At 28.9% G+C, this 22,536-nt stretch overlaps 1 protein-coding gene across 4 annotated transcripts in view; it reads left to right on the forward strand.

Annotated features, from left to right (window-relative positions):
- LOC129958231 (uncharacterized protein CG43867-like) overlaps positions 1-22,536 on the forward strand; it is a 189,074-nt gene that overhangs the window by 108,799 nt on the left and 57,739 nt on the right. For 3 of the 4 annotated variants that reach the window (XM_056070521.1, XM_056070522.1, XM_056070524.1), the window contains exon 3: positions 9,272-9,334. In XM_056070521.1, the coding sequence (XP_055926496.1) occupies positions 9,272-9,334 (63 nt within the window). Of the gene's footprint in view, positions 1-9,271; positions 9,335-16,085; positions 16,227-22,536 lie in introns of those variants that run through there. The other variant, XM_056070523.1, reaches the window with a different exon arrangement.

Consider the following 22,536-nt stretch of genomic DNA (forward strand, 5'->3'; position numbering starts at 1 on the left):
CGTACAAAGCTTATGGAAACGTTGTTGCGTAAATGCGTTCTGGATGAAACATTGAAGTATAGTTTTTCTTAAATTATTAAAGGAACTTGAGGAGCTTATGGAAAGGGGTTAAATATTACTTTTGTTTTAAATAAAAAAAAAAACCCTATGAATTATGCTGATGCGTGAAATATGTTTGAGTACCTTCGAATTTCTCTTAGCTGATGGAGCATGGAATATATTTTTATAGTATAACTACAAGTGTCCTTTCCAGCATTTATTTATAATTAAAAATCATTAGTTACAACTGTGCATAATTTATAAAACAAAAAACACAAAAAAATGATACAGGTAAAATCTATTTTGGTGCCTGAGTACAGTCTCACTCTATGGTTTTGGTAGCGAACCTCTTTAGACTTTTTGTAAGAAAATAACATAACTAAATTTTTGCTTTATATTTTCAATTGAAAAAAAATCCTCTTTATTTCACTGTTAGTTAATAGTTCATATAAACTAGCCAATGCTACATTATGCGCTGTACATCAAAAACAGTTGCATACATTATGCAGCTCTGTGTTATGACCACTTCGATTGCTTAACAATCGCCTTTCGTATCTTCATGTTCATCGAGCTGTAATTGGTAGACAATGTACTTAGCTTATCTCTAAGAGAAAAAATAGTGTTGAATCTGTTTCGAAATGACAGGAAGTAAGCAATGGCAACTGGTTTTAAGTAATTGCTTGAAAAAGGAAAGGGGTGTGGGTGGAGACTTCGGTAGTTGAACAAAGAGTTTCTATGAATTGTTGTGTTGTTATTGATTTCATTTTTCAATCGTCGTGTAACCTGTCTCCTTGTCTCGCTATAACTTTTTACACTCTAGAATTCATTTCAAAACCTAAGTCGTTTTATATTAACATCACTTCTATCTTTCTGAATAGCATTTTCACAATTCGTAAGATTTGAAAGTCATTGTTTTTCGTAAATGTTAGAATTGAAGATTATTTTTTGTAACTATTATTATTATTATTATTTAAACTCTTCTCTGATGTGTTCGTTAAGCTTTTATTTGCCTTACAGTTCTTAAGTTTCCAAATTCATAGTACTAAAAAATAATGGATGCTTTGTGAATGTTTATTTGTATTTTGTGCCTGGTTTCTTAAACTTAAATCTTGTTATTTCACCATGAATTAAAAAAACAAGATTGTAGATTGGTTGAATGAAGTTCAGAAACTTTTGAGTTGCGGTTGAAAATTTGTTTAAGAATTTAATATAATGAGCCATTTAATTGATAATCTGTGGCAATACTAATTTTAGCTTTTTGATGAAACTCATTTTATAATAAATTTGTGCTTTTAAATCTAAAAATATCCTTAGTTTTATCCTCTTACATATGAATTCGTTTAATACTTTAAAGAAAAATGGAATCCTTATCTGTAATTCGCTTATCTTGAATTTGCAAAATCAGTTGTTGTCTCTTAAGAAAACTCTCTGAAAAATGTTTTTATTAACGTGTAATCATTCATCAGAATTTCTTGCAAAATTTAAGCTTTTCTTAAAATAATAACATTTTATAAAACTAACCAATATGTACGAAACGTGATATAACCTTTTTAATTTTCCAGATATGCATATTTATTCAAGCATGAGTTAAATTTTATCTCTTCGGAAAAATTTTATTATTAAAACAAAAATAGAATTGCGAGATATTTATTGACTCTCGCATGCCATGCATAATTTATTTAAACAGTTTCTAAATTCTGTAAATTTGGAGACGCAGTATACGTCGTCATAGATATTTGTACACGTTGTTGCTTGACGTTTGTTTTGTTCGTGAAATGCTTTAAATTCCTGAATTAAATTGACACTTTGGTCACTACTCTCTCCCTGCTGCCCTCTATTGCTTCCTTCCTCAACTGCTGACCGTGGTCCCTAGTTTATTCAATTTATAATAGATGTCGCTTCGGTAGTTGTTGATGATTTTACTTTCTGCCTCTGCCCTTCTCCTTCCGTTTTCTTCTCTAAGTGAAAAGTTTTCTATTTCTAATTGCGTTCAGTCTTCAATCAGGTATTTTTCTTGAAATTTTTGTAGATCTCTAATGCAGAAATAACTTTTATGCTCACAAGTGTATGAGAGATATATTTAAATATAGATATTTATTTATTGACTAAAATTCTTTAAAAAAATTATCTTGTTTCTTCTTCGGAAAATTTCTTAGATTTGCTTTTTATTGATTTGAAAGATCCCAAAAGTTAGTATTCCGAATTAAAACTTTCAAATTGTATTTTTATATTACTAGATTTTGAAATTTAAAAGGAATAATTTATCAGTTAGCAAGTCTGTAATAGTTACTTTGTGTAAGGTCATGGTGTTTCGTGTATCGGATTTCAGCTGCATTTTGGGTTTTTTTTTTTTTTTTTTCTTGTTAAGTGATGCCTTTATTCCAATGAATAAACTTGCGTTTCCTTTCAAATTTTTTAAAAACTCTTTATGCTAAAATAATTGCATAAAAAATTGTGATCAGAGCAGTATCTAAAAATTTGTGGACGGCTTTCACGTTTTGAGATGTAGGCATTTTGATTTCAGCTTTTTATGGATGAAAATTTGATCGAGAATATTATTTCCTTCAGTATATTTGTAATAAAATGCGAGTGGCTTCAATAAGTAATGTACATAATTTTGCTTACAATAATAAAAAAATGCAATAATACATGACAATTTGAAACTGAAATGAAAGTATTACCAATTTATTTCTTCTCGGCATGACTTCCATTCGTGTTAAGGCATTTGTCCAAGTCCTGGATCGGTTTGAAAATCCCTGTCCCTGAAATATAGAACGCCGTCGGCTCTTTCGTGCAAAAATGAAAGGATTCGATTACGAAGTTTTAAAGCACCCACTATGCTACTCTGGGCATCCTTAAATTTTCATCTGTTAAGACCCATGAAGAGTTTCCTCGTCGGTCAAAAGTATGACTCCGACGACAACCTCATGTGAGCCGATGAAGATAGTGTTGATATCACGTTATACATATTATATTTATCGAAGGGTAAGTAAAAGCCAATTTCTAAAAACCGCGTTAGTGTGGCAGCAGGATGGAACCAGAATGGCTCTGGATAACTTTGAATCTGTAGAGGCTCAAATGTTCTGTTATTGTTGATATACCATTTTAAATATTATAGTCATGTTCTTACTGTATTACCAATGAAGTCTTTGAAATTGGAGTTTTCTTGTACACCTTCAAATTTAAACATTAATTTTACAAATTTACTAACAAAAATTCTGAAAATTAAAGAAAAAAAAGAAAAAAAAAGGTGGTGTTTCGTTTATTTTAGTGTATGAATGTTTCCCTCTATGTATTTAACTCAGTCATGGTCAAATCTCCCATTTATATCTTAAAGTGCATCAAACAAATCGCTTGATATCCGTGTATATTATTAAGAAACCTTAATATAAAATAAAATATTTTGTTTTTGGAAAAGTTTGCATTGTGAAAGATTTCCAAAATTTCGCCTTAAGAAAAATTTTGCCTTAAAGAAGCATTTCTTTAATTTTTATTGTTTAACGTAGCAGGGCTGCATTTTATTCCTTCAGATTCTCTCCTAATTCTTTGTGCATTATCTAATGCCGGAGGAAAAGTTGCTCGGAAAAAAAATATTTATGATTGTTTCTACTGAAGAAAATTATTCTATGGCAATTTATATAGGTCCGTATCCGCAAACAAGAATATTAACAAGAATAAACAATTTATATAGGTGCATAAAGAAGTGCAAGAATCAGCTTTTCTTTGAATAGCTAAAGGCAACGGTAAATCTTTTTGGGCTTAATGGGCCAAGTTAATGGGCTTGGCTTGTAGAAAGGTCTTAGAAGTTCCAATCTGTTTGGGACTCCCCCCCCCCCCAGTACATATATTTATTTAATGATGCGAGTTGTAAGAGCATTCAAAACGTTTCATAGATCAAACGTACCTCCCCCTTATAAATTAATATTTGGGTCAATAGAGCTCAGTTCACAAAACGGGCAGTAACTGCGCACGGTAGCTTCTCGTTGTTATGACGCCATGTTTCCCCCCGCTTTTGCTAGATGCTTATGCGCAGTGGAATTCAAAATTTAATTGGGTTGCAGCATTTGATGTAAATCACGATTTGCGCTAAAAGTTTTGCTTAAATCAATGTATTAAATAACACGTACAAATGTGCTAAGCATTAAAATTATTATTGCTGTACTCTTCTGTACCTGGAATCAAGATTCTTTTCTTTTTTGGATAAACGGTAGTTTGAAAAAGAGAGGCCGGGGGGGGGGGGGTAGTGACAAATCATTTCTAGAAATGGAAATAAATATGAAAGACATTATGCTTCTTACTGGAAATCGAGTTCATGTATTCTTAGACTGGGGGTTTTCCACATCTGCCAGAACGAATTATTAAGAAAATCACACAAGCTTACAACATTTCATTCAATTTTGCTGGATAACTCTTTAAATCCAATTTCTTTTAGTACTTCTTTTTCTTAATTTCTCTTGGTATGACCATCGGATGTTTTACTTCTTCCGGAAGGTAAAAGCTTAAATAGCCCGTGTACCTTCGTTCCACTGCTCACTTACTGGGCTTCTCTGGACTTTGACTCCATCATCTAGCTGTCATTCAGTATTAAAAAGAAATAACTTTGAGGCTTTTAATTTAATTGTTTACTGTTCTTAAGGGTAGTTCTTGAATAATATCGATTCCCGTTTATTAAACTAGTTAAAATTACGGGCTTTTTGCAAAGAACACTAAGAGTTTGCCTAGCGCCAGGTGATTAGAAAAATATTTAGTAACAGTCTGATATTTTTTAAGATATTACAGTGAAATCGTGTACTTCTAGATAAATAAAAACTGTAAGTGAATAGGGCCAAAAGTTCATTTTCAGTGTGTCCATTTGTATGCGTAACACGCATATGTTAAAAGGGAAATCAACTACGCTTGCCATATGGGGAAGAAAATAGAAACAAAGCTTAGGGTAACAAGATAATAACTAAAGATTACTGGCCACTGTAAACAATAGTATAGCCGTAGTCTAGAATTAATCTTATTTTATTTAATATTAAGTAACTTTTATAAAAATTATTACATATGTGAACAAATAATTATTTTTAATAATAATTCTTTAAACAAAAATGGTTTCTGTATTCTTTAAGTTACATTTTTCTTACCTTAAGTGAGTGATAGCTAATTAAACTAAATTAAGCATTAAAATAATCTTTTTTTTTATATACTTCCATTGCATTTTCATATGCGTTAATAGGTCAGCATGAGAATATGCCCTAAATTGAAACCTTATTATGTGAGCTTATTCTTTAATAAGTCTAAAAATTGTATGGAATCATTGTAATAAGCCTAGCACATGTTGAGTTAATTAGGAAGAATTGAATAATTTTCTAGACAGCCTGAGTTTAATCGATGTGTTTTATTTAGCCTACTGCATATTCAATGGAATTAATTAATTAACAAAGAAAAGATACATGTTTTAGTATTTACATAACAATGAAAAGCATTGTACTTTTGTCTGAAAGGATATATGTACCAATAATTTAAACTAAATTTTACTGTTCATCTTGTGTTTATAGGCCCATGTATATAATATATATAGTCGAAAAAAGAGGAATAGTCTTCAGACTTGAAATCCTCATGAATGAAATGTTTGTTGAATCAATTGCCCATTAAATAAAAATATCCAGAAGTGTAGAGTTCACAGAAGTCTTTATTTGAAAAGGTGTTTTCTCTTCTCTCGAAATTGTTCTGTTTTTACTTTTCAGTAGCTGAGTAATAAAATTAGGGCGACATCAGGTAAGACAACCTTGTAAGAATTTTATTTTTAGTCGATATATTATTTCGGAGCATTTTTGGTCAGAAGGAATGAAGCTAAGACATAAACCAAAATATTACCTTTATTCTTCTTGCTCCATGTTTTTTCATGGCAATATACATCAACTTTTGGATACGTAAATGAAAAAGAAATCTCCAGGGATTTCTTGTTTCCGAAAAAAATAATTTACTTACTCATTCCTTTTTCATAAAATCTCTTACTAATTAGATCCTTAGGGATTTCCTACCCGCCTCCTTTGCCTTTATAAACGTAAATATTACTCATTTCTCTCTTGATTAACTCTGATAAAAGAGTCTCCCCCCCCCTTAGTTACTGTTTTTCCCGCTCTCCACTAATGCCGGAAGAGTTTTCCCCTCTGTTCTAAAAGAAATCTGGTCCGTTGTCAGTAGATTTTGAGTAATTTATGGGAAAGGTATTTGCTATTGTTAAGGCTTTCTTTTTCGGAATTTATATTTATTAAATGGTATAATTGGATGGCTTTGTGAGCTAGGTTGCAATATTTGTAGTTATTTCACTTCATCCGTTCTTGATAATTTATTTAAAAAATTATTTTGATTATTATTATTGTTCTTTTTGCTTTAATTATGCTTCTGATTAACTTTCATCATGTGTCGTTATCTAAAGAAATATTTCGCATTATAGAATTTGAAAATCATTACTTTTTAGATGAGATGATTATCTATTGTTTGGTTGATACTATTTTACATTGCATACATATTGCATGCATACACATTTTTCAATTATTATTCTCCGAAACTGCGTGGATCGGCTTTTTGTTATTCTTACTGTCTAAAAAATAAATTCAGAATAATAAACATTGTCTTTTTGATTAAAAAGAGCCCTCTGTTGTAATTAAATTTCGTTTTAATAGGCAGAAACGTATATTTCTTCATGGTTTTAGATCAGTTTTTGTTCTTGCCAGATAGTTGATGAAGTTCAGTAACTTGTATAATGAATGAAAATAATCTGAAATGCAAATTAATTCGTCGCAAGATTAATTAATGTTTGCAGTATAAAAGTTTCCAATGTTTTTTGTTTGTTTGTTTGTTTTGCATATATTGGATGCTATAAGTATTAGTGAAGTAATTATTTAAAACAGAACTGTAATGCATCACCGGATGGGGTGACAGATACAGATCTCTGCCTTAAGCGAACATTCTGGCAACTACTGACACCGGAAATACTCTGCTTAATAATATTTTGTATAAGCATGAATGTCGTGCTGCCATGAATTACAAATAAATAAAAACGAGCATTTTTTAGAAATTTATTACATTTAAAAATTAACCTAAAATAAATTATTAGCATATTAATTAAAATCAAAATTATGCTTTATTGATGAATTTTATTTAAATAATATTAAAAGGGGGAGCCTCATGTGCGTTGTTGAGGGTCTTAAAATGTCAAATTCTGCCATTATTGTGTAACTTTTTTTTTTGCTAGCTCTAACTTATGTAACCGGCTTATAACTAAAGATAAAGATTTGCCCATAATTTCGGATTAAAGCGAGATACTATACACAAACATTATCTGTAGTACCATATATTTGTAGCACTTACTATCTCTTTAACTGGCATCCTCTATCGCCTGAAATCATTTACTGCACACTTAATTTCACACTTTTCTTTTCTTGACATACCAAAAGTTGTAGAACATTTTTTTACTTTGCTATTCATTTTTTTATCGTATTTTGTTGCTGGTTCCTTGTTACAGAGACCAGATTTCAAAATTCGAATGAAACTTAATGCCTTTTAATTAACTGGTTTGGAAAAAGATTAAAATGCAACATCTCCAACCCATCATCTCCTTGGTCGAATAAAAAAAAAATAAAAAGACTTTCTCGGTATGTTTTATGTGATGAAGTTCTGAAAATGTTCAAGCTTCCTGACGGATGACACGTAGTATTTCAGACTGAAATATTGCGAGTTGACTTCAGCTCTTTATTAAATACTTTATTTCACTCTTGAAGTCGTAGTGAAATATTTAAAGGATACTTGTCATTGAAATGAACTAGGGAGGAAAACTTATCTTAAAAGCGGTGGCAATTTTCACTTTAACTTAAAAAAATACTGCTTTTTATTAGTATGATTATTTGATTATGCTTAATTTTGCGAGCATATCGTTTAAAGATATTGAGTAAACATTCTACAAAATTCTAATTTAGCTAGGATACTGTTGAATGAAGATGGATTTTTGAATTTGCAGTTTTTAAAAAAGTGCTAACTGCTTTTCCAACTATACAACATTATTCTTTCCTTACAATTAAAATTGAATATGATTTTTTTAAACGTTTAGTAATATTCCCAAATTCAAAACTTCGATTGTTATTTCTGCAATACATAAATATCATTTTTGTTATATTTAAATCTCTTTGTCTCTTTTTCCTCGTTTATTCTACTGCTAAAAATTCCATCAAAATTTTGTAACATTTCTGAATTTTGCGCATCTTGCCGCCGAATTATGCTATTTTCGTTCCATGAATTACGAATTACGATAAATGACACGATAAATTGCAAATTAATTTAATAATCTTGAATGTTTACTAATTTTTATTAAAGCTTATATCTCAAATGTATAGTTTCTTATTATTTAAAAGCTTTCATAGTTATTTTTAGCTATAAGATTCATTTATAACTAATAGTTTGATGCGTCAGTTTAGGAAGATTTTTAATCACCGTGCATGTGTAATTTCTAAAATGGAGCTTTCTTGTTTACAGGATTTTATGATGTGTGATATTTTTTGATATATAATATTTAAATTTTTGTGAATAAACTTAAAACTGAGAAAGTTATTCACAAGTTTTCTAGAAATCTAACACTCTGAATGCTTCATTATCATTTGTGCAAAATATCGGCATCAATAAACCAAATATATTTTGGAAAGTGGATAATGAAATGTAATAAATATTGCATTAAACATTCCATTTGTCAGGTTAGTATTTTACTGTCCAGTCATTAATAAGAGGAAGTGCAATGGTCTTAAATATACTTGTATTGTTTGTAGTTCTTTTATTAGTACTTAAATTAATTGTATTTAAAAAGCTTTAATGCATAATGATTTGTACGAATGAACCATCTGAGCTTCAAAGAATTTCATGACGTGCATTCCCATATCCTTTGTATTCTTTAAAATAGCAAAGACTGAATCTAACAAAAATAAATTTAAATATAGAGTTTAACAATCAAAGCTTCAGAATGTGAAAATAGCACAAAGAATAGCGAAGGGATACAATTGTTCTTGATTATTATAAGTGCTTATTATATAAAATGACGTTTTCACGGTTGGGCGCTAATTTCATCTCCCAAAATTTATATTTTGATTTTTTTGAAAAAAATCTGTTTATGAATATTATGTGATTCATTTTTTTTTCTAAGTGATAATTTTGTAAGGTATTCTGCTTTAACTAAAACATTTTTTTATTTTTTTTCCAGTTAACTGAGTTGCAAAGCAAAGTTCGTAATGCGGAAAGGAAAGCCGAAGAAGCTGAAAGGAAGGTATGTTGTTACTATACTAACTGTTTGTTAGTATCTTAATTGGCCTGTTTTATGAATATGATTAGTAATTTATTACGCAGCGTAATTAGCCATGTTTGGAGTTATTTCATATTTTCCCAGTCACCAATAAATGTGTGAGAATTCAGAGACAGTTATCATTGTGTTCATTTTTATTAATATACGTTTCTTACTGTCGTTAGTTGCCTGTTGTGTTTGTTACACTGCATATGTGAATATGAAGATTATATGGGATGTTTCTAAAATCATGCTGCAAATTTGTAAGATAAGTCAGGCATACAATAACCAATCAGTTTTGTTATAGAACGTAGGGGTGGAAACACAACTTGAAATTCGCTGCAGGGAGTTGTTTGACAATGAATTAAATAAAAAAAAGCATACTCCAGAAAAAAATGCAGAACACAGATTAAATGGAATTCAAATTAACATTAGCACACATATTCCGTTGTATGAATAAAACTTTACAATTTGTACAGGGCATGACAGATACGATAATGGAATGTAGTGTGTAAAATCGAGAATAACCTTTGGTTTACCTTAAATAAATGTTCAAAGAACGTGCCGTCTGAACCGATACACAATTCGCATGTTGTTATTAAAGCAAATGGGTTGCTGTATTCTTCTAATTTTATATTACATTAAATCTGTGTTGCGTTTCTTTTACTTAATTCACTAACCAAGTGTTTCAATATCAGCCCCCATTTGTGCTTCTTTCTCTATGTTCTATTTGAAAAGTGACTTATTTCGGTATATTTGATCTATTTTTAAAATTTATCCCATAATTTACCCTATGTTTGCAAGGTCTAAACGACAGCAAAAGTATCTCCACTAAAAATAAAAAAGTTTTTTTTAATGTAATTTAACTGTAATTGCGAATATCTATTAGTAAAGCTTCAGTATTTATGAAGAACCCTGTTTAGACCCTGTCATCTATCACAAATGTGCGCGAGATAAGCTGTTCCGGGTTTAATAAGATTTCCTGTCAATAGACCTTGATAGCAAGGTTTTCGTCCTTTCCCTAATCCCTCTTTAAAGGGCGGGGGGGGGGAATCGTTTTGTCGCTGGCAGCTGTCGCACGTGCGATAAATGCTATTTGATTCTTTTCATTGATCGGTCGTTTTATTGACGAACAGCACGAACCGGCTCTGAGGTTGAAAAGATACCCTACTGGGAATGTGGGTATGAAATGAAATTGGTCCCTCGAGAACAAAACCAGCCGCTGATTTAAAAAAAAAAAAAAAAAAAAAGAAGGAAAGAAAGAAAGAAAAGAGAGAGAGAGAGAGTGAAAGAAAAAAAGAAAAAAAAGAAAAGAAACTATGATTTGAAGAATTTTTAGCATGCATTAGCCACTTTGTTTTGCATTTGTTTAACGGGATCTGTTATAATCTAATTGAAGAATTATTTGAAATTAAATACATTCATTTATGAAGAATGGCTTATTATTATTCCTTAAAATAGGAAATTCTGCTCAGAGATGTTATTTTATTGCTAAACAATTCTTCAAAAGTAAAAACTGATGCTATGTCTTTCAAATATTAGACTTTTAATTTGATGAAATATTAATTTTATTAAGTATTTACCTATTTGCATTTTAATAATGTTACCAATTATTGTATTATTCAATATAAATGGATATAAATATATGTGAAAATATAAATTTTAGATTAAACCTGCGCAGTTGATGCAGATTACCATTTTTATCTTTTAATCTACCCATAATAATAACTAAACAAATATGTATACTGCCCAGTTATAAGTTAATGAAGCTAATTCGTTAAGTTTCATTTTTTCGCGAGTTAATTTATTCAATATTCATTTTTAACGGAGCATTTTTTTTTTTACTCAGTTTTTTTTTCCGATTAAAAGACGACATTTATGATTTGTTTTTAAAAAATTTCTATGTTTTATTAGAGTAAATTCATTTTAATCTAATCAGTCCTTTTCCTGTCGGTTACTGTTTTTCACATGCTAAAATATCAAGTTATCTGGAAACTGCTTGTAGAATGCAAATATTTATTTGATTAGATGGCATGTGTTTGTGTTGCTCCACATGTGCGTCCATTGTACAAACACTGAATTGATTTTCTTAAAACTTTGTCCAAATGTTCTTGAAAAATCTTTTAAAACATTAGTTTGGAAATTGTCATATTGAGATTTAATTTTGTCTTTTCTCAAAGTACTACGTAGTTTCTATCTTCGCTGATTTGTTTTCAGAAATTGGTTATTTGATTTTTTTTTTTTTTTTCACTAGGATATATTTTTAATGCGTTTCTCTGAATTTTGCATGGTTATAACTTCTATTGTCTTCTACTCTAAAAGTTCCCCGAATTATTAAAAAAAAAAAAAAAATCCATAGGTTTTCAAACGAAGATACGCATAGCATGTATAATAAATAAAATGAAACAAAAATAAAAGTTGCAGGCTCATGATAGAGAACAAAAATTAAGATGCCTCGCAGGATTTTATATATATCACTTTAGTTAGCTTGCATTTATTTATACACAAATTTCGTTTGCTTCCGTTTTTATACTTTTCCGTGTTTTTATTACTGAACCGGTAAAAGTTTCTTTCTAGCTGTTTTCTTTTTATTGCGATAAAAAAATTTAGCTTCGGGGGGGAAAAAACCGTTATTTGGAGCAAAACATATAAAGTGTAAATTCACTAAAATAAAAGGAAAACATTTATGAATAAAAATGATAATAACATTTTTGACATATTAAGCATCTTAAATGTTTGCAAAGTAGCATACCTGTTATTTAGAAATCAAGAAATTCTAATTGCAAATGGCGAATAAGATTATCAACCCATTTCAAGAAGTAAAATTTAATTGGAATAAACACTAGCTTGAAAAGATGTTAAAATATACTTCTCAATTCTGTTATACATGAAATATGTATTAACGAATAATTTAGAAATGCTGATATCAAAAGGGTGTGCATAGTAACGCCTTTTTTCTGAAAAAAAAATAATAAATACTGCATATCGTATTAGAAACATTTTTTAGTGTTGCGTTTTATATATGTATATCAGTATTTCGTCTACTAGAAAATTTCAAAAACGCGGGCTGAAACTACTTGAAAATACCGAAAACATCCATGTTTTTTTTTCCTTGTAACTGAAATAATGTATTAAATGAAAGTGTCTTTTATTCACTTTTATGGCTGCGTTTTTTTAATGACCGTTTTCGTTTAATATTCATTTTTATTGTTGACGTTCTTTTAGCATTTTAAATCTCTTTTTTAAGATTTTGAAAGCTTAAATCCTCTCGGGAATAATTTAATGCGAATGAGTGTTTTTTTATTTGATGAGAATAATTTATTTATTAAAACAAATCAAAATTTCATTATGAACATTATCCTACCATTTTTAACCCCTTACTGTGTTGCTAGAGTATGGTTCATGTTTTGAATTATGATAAAGCTGTAATTTAGAACAGAGCCATTCACATGCGTTATAATTTTGTGCAGAAATGATGCCTAATTCATAAAAATCTCAAATGTTCTGTGGACTTAAAATCAATACATTTCCATTACAGAAGACGTCACCTTATTTTATAATAAAGAAAACAATACAGTTAAGGGGTTAAAATTAAAAATATAAGATTAATATATGATTATTATACAATAATATAACATTATTAATATTATCTTGTCAATGTTTCTTTATTATTTTTTTTATCCAAGCGACTTCTTATAATTAAAGGTTCTCGATAACACAAATAAAGAATTTAATATTTTCTTTGTGAAAAATGTGGTTCATCTTTCCTTTTGAATATTGCTTATATATAAGTTACTGAGAAACCTTCCCGACTAAAAGTATGTGCAGATTGTCCATAGAATTAATGGCGCCTCCTCTCTAAGAAAAGGAAGCCCTTTTGATTGAAACAATCAACTTCGTGTTTTCATTGTTTTGTTTTTTCACCTTCTTGTAATCGGTGCAGATCTGAAATGTTAAATGAAAAAAAGAAAGGAAAAGGATGGGGAAGAAAGATGTTGCGTATTAACTGCGCAAACCGGTGAATATTTAGCTCCTCCACCCCATTACCTTTCTTCTCGTTAGCTCCACTTTCGGAATATATTTTTTAAAAAAGAGATTTTTCGTAGTTTTTTAATACATTCTGTTGATGGTTTTACATGTATTGATTACTCTGTAGCACACTGAAAAAATTCTTACGGTTATCCCGCCGTCTTCTACACAGTGGAAAGCACGCTTTTTAAGAGGGGAGAATTCAATTTGCTGCTATCCATTTTGCTCGAAAATTAATTTAGATATCAATTGAAATCTCAGAAGGGAAGAGATGAATGCTTGAATTTATTTGTTTTTGACTTTCATAATACCAATATGCCATTTGAGAACTCGTGCTGCGATTTTAATTATAATCTCTGTTATATGCAACTTTTACATGTGTATAAAAGAATTATGACGACGATGTAGAAAAAAACTTGTTCAATTAATAAAAGAGTTTTTTTTTATATATATATAATTTGAAATATTAATCACCTGACTGGAAAGAAGTTTCTGATCAAATTTACTCTGAAAAATCTTTCAGTGATATACGGTAAAAGCAACATAAAGAACTCAAGAGGCCATTTAGAAATAACGAAGGATTTAGATTCCCTTTGAAATCGAACAGAGTAGATAACGTAAACGTACTCGGATGTTTTATCCGAATATTCAGATAGCAATTCAATGCACCAAATGAACAAATTTTGAGCATCAAAACAAATAATGTAGCATTCAAAAAGTTGTTGTTAAACTCATAGCTTTTTAAACTCAATTTCATTTGTCGCGTTTTTTTTTTTTTTCCCCTTCTTTTTTTGCAGGTACTTAAATAAAAAACTTGAAAAGTTCATGTTTTTTTTTTTTTTTTTTTTTTTTTCGAGAAATTTCTAAGCTTTTCTTAAGTTAATTTTAGGTTATCGGCGTTAAGGTCTTGTTGATTAGCACCGCTGTTATTTAATTTTTTTTAATTATATGTTCATAGTTGAAGTAATAGTAATTTACATTTAAATAAATGTAGACGGCTATTTCAAATAAACAAATAACATTTAAATTTTTTTAAAGACATGGAACAAATGAATATATTTATTTACAAATTAACAAAATATAATACTGTTCCGAAATACAAGTATTCGGCATTTGAATTATTTCCTTTCTACGTTAAGGAATGAAAAAACTAAATATTTAAATGCAGTATTTATCCCACATTAAATTACTACATATATTAAGATCCCCCCCCATCTCATCGTTAAATTGTCAAATAATTATTTTATTTTTAGGTTTAATTTCTAATCAGTTTGATTTCCAACCTGGTTTTTTCCATTTTTAAAAGTAACCCTGAAGTTAACACTGATATTCTGCTCGTCCTTCAAAAGCTTTGGCAATTCTGCTGGCATTGCTAGAAACGAAATTTTTAAAATGGGAATTCATGCTATTTCACTATCGCGTGTTTTGCTTGGCCTCATATATTCAAAATTTTATGATTTTTCTGTTAAATGTAATCCCCGTCTTTGAACCGTTTTTCTCTAAATTACAGCAAGTGTAACAGTCAAGCAGTATAACCTCAAAATGAGACGCTAATCCAGCAAATCAAATTGCTTTAAAAAAACAATTATTGCTAGCTAATTATCGGGTGGGTTTTAAAATTTCAGCTTTTTAATACACTAGCCGATTCAAGATTAAAACACTTTCAGAACTAATATTTTTAATGTAAAAATTACTTTCGTATAAAAAAATTTTTTTATCGCCAGAAAAATGATTTTTATTAAAATGAGAGTGTCAGTAGAACGAGGCGATTTTTAAAAACCACCGATAATTTGTTATGTACTTCAAATTATCTTCGTCACTATTCTCTCAGATCTATACTCTTTTCAGTCGAATTAGAAGACGCAGGTAAAGATGAAAGGATATTTTAATGGTTCTAATTTTTAAATTTAAAAAAATATTCATTGGAATTCTTTTAAAAACAATAAAAAACGTTGCAAGAAATATTTAAAATAATATAATTATCTAGAATAAAGGTAAAGTGCTTTAAAATCTCACCGCTGCCTAACAACGGAATATTCGAAATTGTCTGCATCTATCCAATTTTTTAAAATAATTTTTCAAAAATTAATGAACTTTGAAAGAAAATTACATGGAAAATGAAATTAGTATTGTTGAAAAGATAAAATTTTGAATTTTTTTGTTGGTATAAAAATATTTCTTACGAGATAATTTGTTTCCAAATTACTGCAGAAAACCGACAAAATTTCTGTTAATTTGTTATGAAATAGACATTTAATTAACTTTTTAAATTGGCAGGACTCTTTTTCTTGTCTCTAATGTCTGCAATTACCCATTTGCTTTATAGGGAATATGGAGAATATATACATAGTCCACAATGACTTTTAATTATATTAATATTGTCTTTCTCTTTTAATTCTTGTATCTTCAATGAAAAATTGAGTGGGTGCAGATGTCGTTTTTGCAGTAGCATGTTAAGCACTCGATATTCAAAATCTTTTCATTTAAATTAATTAACTTTTAACTTGCAATTAATTTCATTAAAGATGAACATTTCTCGTAGGGTTATTCTTATACCTTTGTCTTCACCCCTTTGTCTCATTTCGCATAAGGTATGCAGCAACTGATTTGGCGAGTTCGGTTTTTCTGGCAACCCTTACTCCCCTTTAGGACATAGGAGAGAGACCGTTGCGTGGAAAAGTGCTGGAGCTGATCAGCAGCTGCCGGCTGCTCATTTAACTGAACGGCATGATTTTGCGTCCTTTATGTTTGTCATAAATTTTCACTTACCGTTACTTTCGATGCACCCGCTACAGATGTTCAAGTTTTTGATCTTTCAGCTCAGCTACGCAACAATGTTTTTGAAGTGGTGAGTTTTGTGTAATTATTAGGAAATTACTTAGCTGTATGCAATATTCTGAATATTTTATTTTATTGTTTTAGTTCTTGGGACTTGTTGGAATTATTCGTTCTCTTAAACATTATTTATAGATTTATTTTTCGTTTGACAAGCTAAATTCTTTTTTGATATTTGATGATAAAACTTTTCTCGTTCGTATTTCTCTATTATTACTTTTTCCTTATCTGTAACTCTTTTTAAAATAATTTCTATCGCATCAATTACTTTTATATTTTAGTTTTGTAGATGTATTCTGTTTGAAGTATTATTGTATTTGACATTAAAAATGAATATATTTAAAAGTTTGCTAGAACTCTTAATGTGCAATAAGTTTTATTTGGTAATCTTACTTTTTCAGAAAGCAGAATTTGACTTTTAGTTGACTTTAGTTAGTGATGCTTACTGAAAGGAAATATCTCCTATCATCTCTGATTAATGAGAGTCCCATTCTTTTTTCATTGCAAAAACATTCGTTCTTTTTTTCAGTATGCATTTACTTCAAAATAACAGGATTTAGCATTTTGTACTTCTTTTTGGTTTTTTAGCGAAAATGAAGTATTTATTCTAATATTATAATAGTTTTGAAGGTTTTTTATTTATTTATTTATTAAAGAAAGTTTTTAAAAAAATGTACTGATTCGAAATCTTTTTCCAAACGCTATCATTTATTATTTGACTAGATTGCCAATCTTATACTGCCATTTAATATTACTCTCTAACAGCTTTTTATTTTCTTTTTAAAATTGCATTAATTTATGAATTGATATATTTTTATGTGTGCTCGTCCATTTTAACTAATTTTTTGGCAAATTAATGCTTTTCATCAATTGCTACTTAATTTCCGAAACTTTTAGCATTGTGTGTATGTAAACAATGCCCTGTGGCGTCCATCCTCTGCGAGTGCCATGATTGGGTATGCCCTCCGATGACGTAATCGGGTAGGATAATTCGATGACATCATCCCATTGAAATGAAACCTACGAGGCAGACGGCGGTGAATGTTATCGATTGAATATTCGGAGGGTCGCATCCCCTAGCAGGGCAATCAAAATAATAAAGACCAGTAGCACCACGAACACGTAGTATAATCAGAAGTTTGTGTTTGCACACATATTTATTCTGTGTCACGTGCTCGTATTTCTGATATTAATAATTGAAAAAAAAGTGCGTTTGATAAAATCTGTGAGTAGTTATGAATGCATTTGTTGTAAACTTTATTTTTATAAATTGTTTTGTAGAATTATAGATTTTTATTGTATTGATAGGTCCAAATATCCATATGCATGTATGGCGATTTAAAGTAAATTATTAATTCAGTATCAGCTCCAAATATTTGTCTGTTTTGTTTGTAGATGTATCAGTATTTTGACCTTGAAAATCGAAGTTAAATTTGGAGAGTCAGATTTTGAAACTATGAACAGTTTTCAAATATTTTGTACTTGCCCTTTCTCTTTCACACCAGGCAACGGCAGTGAATGCTTTAAAAATGAATAAGTATATTTAGTAAATAAAACAATCATATCATTACATTAGAAAGCTTGAATAATTCGTTACATGAAATAAATGATGTGTGTTTGCTTATTATTGTTATTGTTTTTATTTCTTATACTCGGATAGATATGAACATATATCAACTGTCATTCTTTCAAAAAATGATAAATTAGTCGCCCGATTTTATTGCTATAGTTTTCTTTGTCGAAAAGCTATCTCCGAAGTTTGAATTCTATGGTATTTTTTATCACTATAATCAATCGGTATAAATTTCATCAGTTTAAATTTTTACAGATTTGATTGAGTTAAAATTCTTCCATGTTTTGTTTTGAATAAAATTTTGCCAGCATTAAAGAAAATATCGAAACATTCCATGTTCTTTCTATCATTATTGTTGTTATCATTCCTTCTCTTGCCCCTGCAGTAAAATTAGAGCCGTGCTTTACTCGAAAGAATACCGTTTATTCCTACAATTTTAAAAACTTTTCAAATAAAGTCTTAAAATTAATCCTGAAAACTTTTACTGTATTTTTGAAATTGATATTCGCTGAATACTAAGAAAATAGAAATAGGTTTCGAAATCGGCGTTAACTGAACAAGAGTAATGTTTTTTAATTAATGACTGTGTTTTTTTGTTTAAACTTTACGTTTGCATTTATGGCTGCAGAATTTTAGAGATTTGCTGGTGTATTCAGCTGCAGAACTGTATATAGAGATCCTATCTGTAATATTCTGATATCAAGTATTCATTTGGCCAAATCCAATCTTACTTTAACTTTCCCTCGTCTCTGTCTTTTTCAGGTGGAAAATAAAAATTAAAAAAAAGATGAATCATACCAATTAAATAAAAATAATTATTTAACTAATTTTTATTTATTTATTTGTCCACTCTGGTAGCCAGTCTGAATATTGTAAAATACTGATTCGTACGGTAGGAAATTTAAGTACAAAAATATTCAATTAACATACGAATACATTAATCAATACTGAATTACAAAGTACGCAAAAAAGCAACATCATAAAATGCAAAAATTCTAAACTTATTGAAAAGACAAGCAAGTGTTTAAGAGTAACATCGTATCAAAATATTGAAAAATCGGAAGTCAAAATAAAACTCAAGATGTAAAAAGTATTACAGACCATTAAAAGTGTAATATTTAAATTTTTTAAATCTTAAAAAAAAAAAGTAAAAAATCTCTTGCAAAAATAGAAAAATAAATAAATAAAATTCTATGCTTTTCTACAAAGCTCCTTTAGTCAAAAACCTCATTGCTGATGCAGTTGGAAATTCTAAAAATATCTTTTGTTTTCGCCGGATTTCATTTATAGTTAACTAAAATTTTAAACCTTGTGGTTTTGTTTTCATCAGTAAATCTGTGTAAAAGATATTCTCTTACATAAATGCAGTTAAAAGCATGATGATATACAAAACAAATGTATCAGTGCCAATTAATAAAAGTTTGTAATACATTTGTAAGTAATAAATTAGAAATCCTGAAGCCAAGATGATTTTCTTTATTATATATTTATTACTATTTTTCTTAACAGATGATGAAAAATCAGAAAATAGATGACGGTATGAAATTTTAGTTTAGTATTTATTATGAGAGGAGAGAGAGTACTCCAATATTAGTAAAAGTACTCTAGTATTTATTATTTACATTTATGGACGCGACCTACAGTTAAAAAGGCCTTAGTTTGAGCTGAAAATAATCGCGTCTTGAATGCCTAGGTTGTTGTGGTTGGGTTGATTTCTTTTGAGGGAATTCGCTGTAGAACTTTTAAAAATGTTTTAACTCATGGGGCATTCCATTTTTGATTAAAATATCATTAAAGCTTTTGATTAAACTAAATTTTATTATTAATAAAATTGCTTTTAGAAATTTATCTCAGATTTATATCGAATCACTCTGAAGTTTCTTTAAAGTGAAAGTGGAATGGTGGTAATTTATGAAACGGCAATTTAATTCTGCTTGCAATTTTTGCATACTATCTCGTTCATTTCTCAAATACTTAACTGTTCCAGTTTTGTCTCTTAGATCCTTCTGTACGTGTAAGTGTGCCAGAGATAAATTTTTAAATTCTTTTTACCTATAATATTGTATTTTGCTATTGACAATGCTATTTTTAAATCTTCTTTTAATTATAAAAATGAAAAAAAAAAATAATCAGGATATTTATTTCCAATGACTGTCAATATGAACAGAGAAATATTAGCTTTATATTTGTCAGAGCATATCTACTACAAGTACTATCACCAAGTGTCGCTTATTTTTTCCATTATTCATTCAAGCAAAGCGAAGTTTTCTATAATTGTAAGTTCCAATGATAAATTAAATAATGAAAAAGTAATAGCTGATTCTTATGTCAGATTTATTTATAGTTAACATAAATAATTCAAAAATCCATTTTTATTTACTGCTACTTTTTTGCTTAAATTGAAAATTCCTTCTTTAAAATTTTACAAGAGTAACGCATTTAACTAAATTTCTGTTTGCCATTAATCAAGGCTTCACTTTACTATTTGATTTTTCTGGGGCAGCTTGTAAGTTCAGAATGGTACATTAATATAATAAAACCAAACTTTTTTTCAAAAAAAATAAATAAATTTGTACGATTACTTGGGATTAGAATTTTTAATTCATTTATGGGGACGCAAAGAATATTTATGCACTCAAAACTGAGTCTAGAAAACGGAAAATGTTTTCCCCTGAAGTAAGAGAATGAGAATTTTCATTGTGAACTATTTTATCTTTGAAGGTGGGAACGGAGATAAAAAAAGCAAGTTTAGAGCGCTAAACATTTGAAAAATAAATCAAAACATGGCATTTTACATTTGAGTATTTTGATTTGTATTTGAATAATCTATAATGATTATATTGCAAATTTTTTTACTCGTAATTAATAATACTTAATTAAATCCCTTAAAGAATGATTCTAATCAATATCTTAAAGAATAGAAGTAAACTTAGCTACTGCTTGGCTGTTTTATCTTGTTTTAATGGATAAGAATGAATTTAACATACAATTTTGGTTTTAATGGATAAAGTCTTTAAATTGCAATTTAATACCAAAAGTTCACTAAAAAATTATATATATAAACAGTTGCATGGCCGAATAAACAAAACTTTTGAAATTTTAAAATTCGATTTATTTCATCCCGGGAGACATAATTTGTATAAATAAAAAGGGTCAAAAATACGTCAGTCTAATTCGAGACACAGGAGCAGAAGAGACCAAAATTTTTCCATTCAATGGTTTTATTATGAGATTTTGATTAGAGATGAGATGCGATTAGGGATTTCTTAGACATGTATAGTCTTAGGAAAGGGAAATTTAGGTACCTTTAAAAGAATGTAGTAAGTATTAGGGATTTTTATTCCGCCACTCCGAGAGTGGGAAAATGCTGAAATCATCAGTTTTTATAGAACGCTTGTAGAATAAATTAAATAAAAAGTGGGAATTGGATCATGAAATAAGGGGACATTTTAGAATGATGTTAATATAAATAATTTAAATTAGATTATGTATAAACAGTATAAGAGATAATATTAATTATCGATTAATTATATGACAGTATTAATATGAATGTTAATTAGGATTTAAATTAGATTTTAAAATATCATTATATGATATGAATATAAATAATATTGATTTTAATAATTCAATGATGCATAATTGATATTATTGAAATTAGAATTATGCTTAACGAAAATAAAGACGATAAAACTTGTGCTATTTAGACGGTCAGTCTGCCTAACGTCTTTTTAACAGTTGAATGTAAGGATAAAATTTGCTACATGCAAAACATTCAGTGTATCGAAATTTAGTTCCCATGAGCAGAGTACTTTAGATTCATTGATATTTTAGATTTTAGATTTGATAGCTTTCAGCTTACCAAAAATTAAATAAGCTCTATATTTTAAATTTTATTGATAGAACTAGATAACTAAACTATTAATATAATGGGCAAACCAGCTGATTGTTGAAGGTAGCTATTTGTTAATAAAGTCTCAGCTTTTATTTCTTATTGAACATTGTAAAAACACACCACCCCTCATGAAAATGAATAATTATATTTTGATCGCATAGAACATAATTTATGTGAGTAAAAAAATATTCAACTGAATGGGGAAAGATTAATCACAATAAAAATTTTGATATTTACAAATTTTACGTTTTTGAAAAATATAAAGGTTTCCACAATTTTCGAAATTTCTAGTTTCCTTTATTACTAGCATATGCTGCTCTTATGAGATACCGAATTTATTTAACCGTTATATTAGGTAAATAAGATTAAAATATTAAAATGTTAATATTTTTGCCTTATATCATTGATTTTTTTAGTTAAGTAAAGGCAAAAGAAATCTGATAGTTATGAGAAGTGTGAAGTTTTAACAAAAATTTTTGTTTGATCTTAATAATCCGTTGTAATTTTCAAATAATATTCTAATGTATCGATGTTTTTATGTAATTTCTTACTACAAGGTGGCGCATACATCTTGTTATATAATGATTTTCCAACCAATAACATTTTTAGCAGTGGTTCTCAACTTTAACTTCAGATAATCAATGTAGTTTGTTTTGCGAATTGTCTACAGATAGAGTCTGTAAGAACCGTCTCGTTGTATTATTATTATTTTCTCAGCTATCGGTTTTGGTAAACCTGGAAAAAATTACATAATTAATTATTGGTTTGTATGTCAATAATCTGTTTATTTGTTTATGTATTTCAATAATAATTTTGCTATTAAATTCTTGAGATTAGTTTGATTTTCGAGTCGCAATG

Source organism: Argiope bruennichi, chromosome X1, assembly GCF_947563725.1.
Source record: "Argiope bruennichi chromosome X1, qqArgBrue1.1, whole genome shotgun sequence".
NCBI classification, from domain to species: domain Eukaryota; kingdom Metazoa; phylum Arthropoda; class Arachnida; order Araneae; family Araneidae; genus Argiope; species Argiope bruennichi.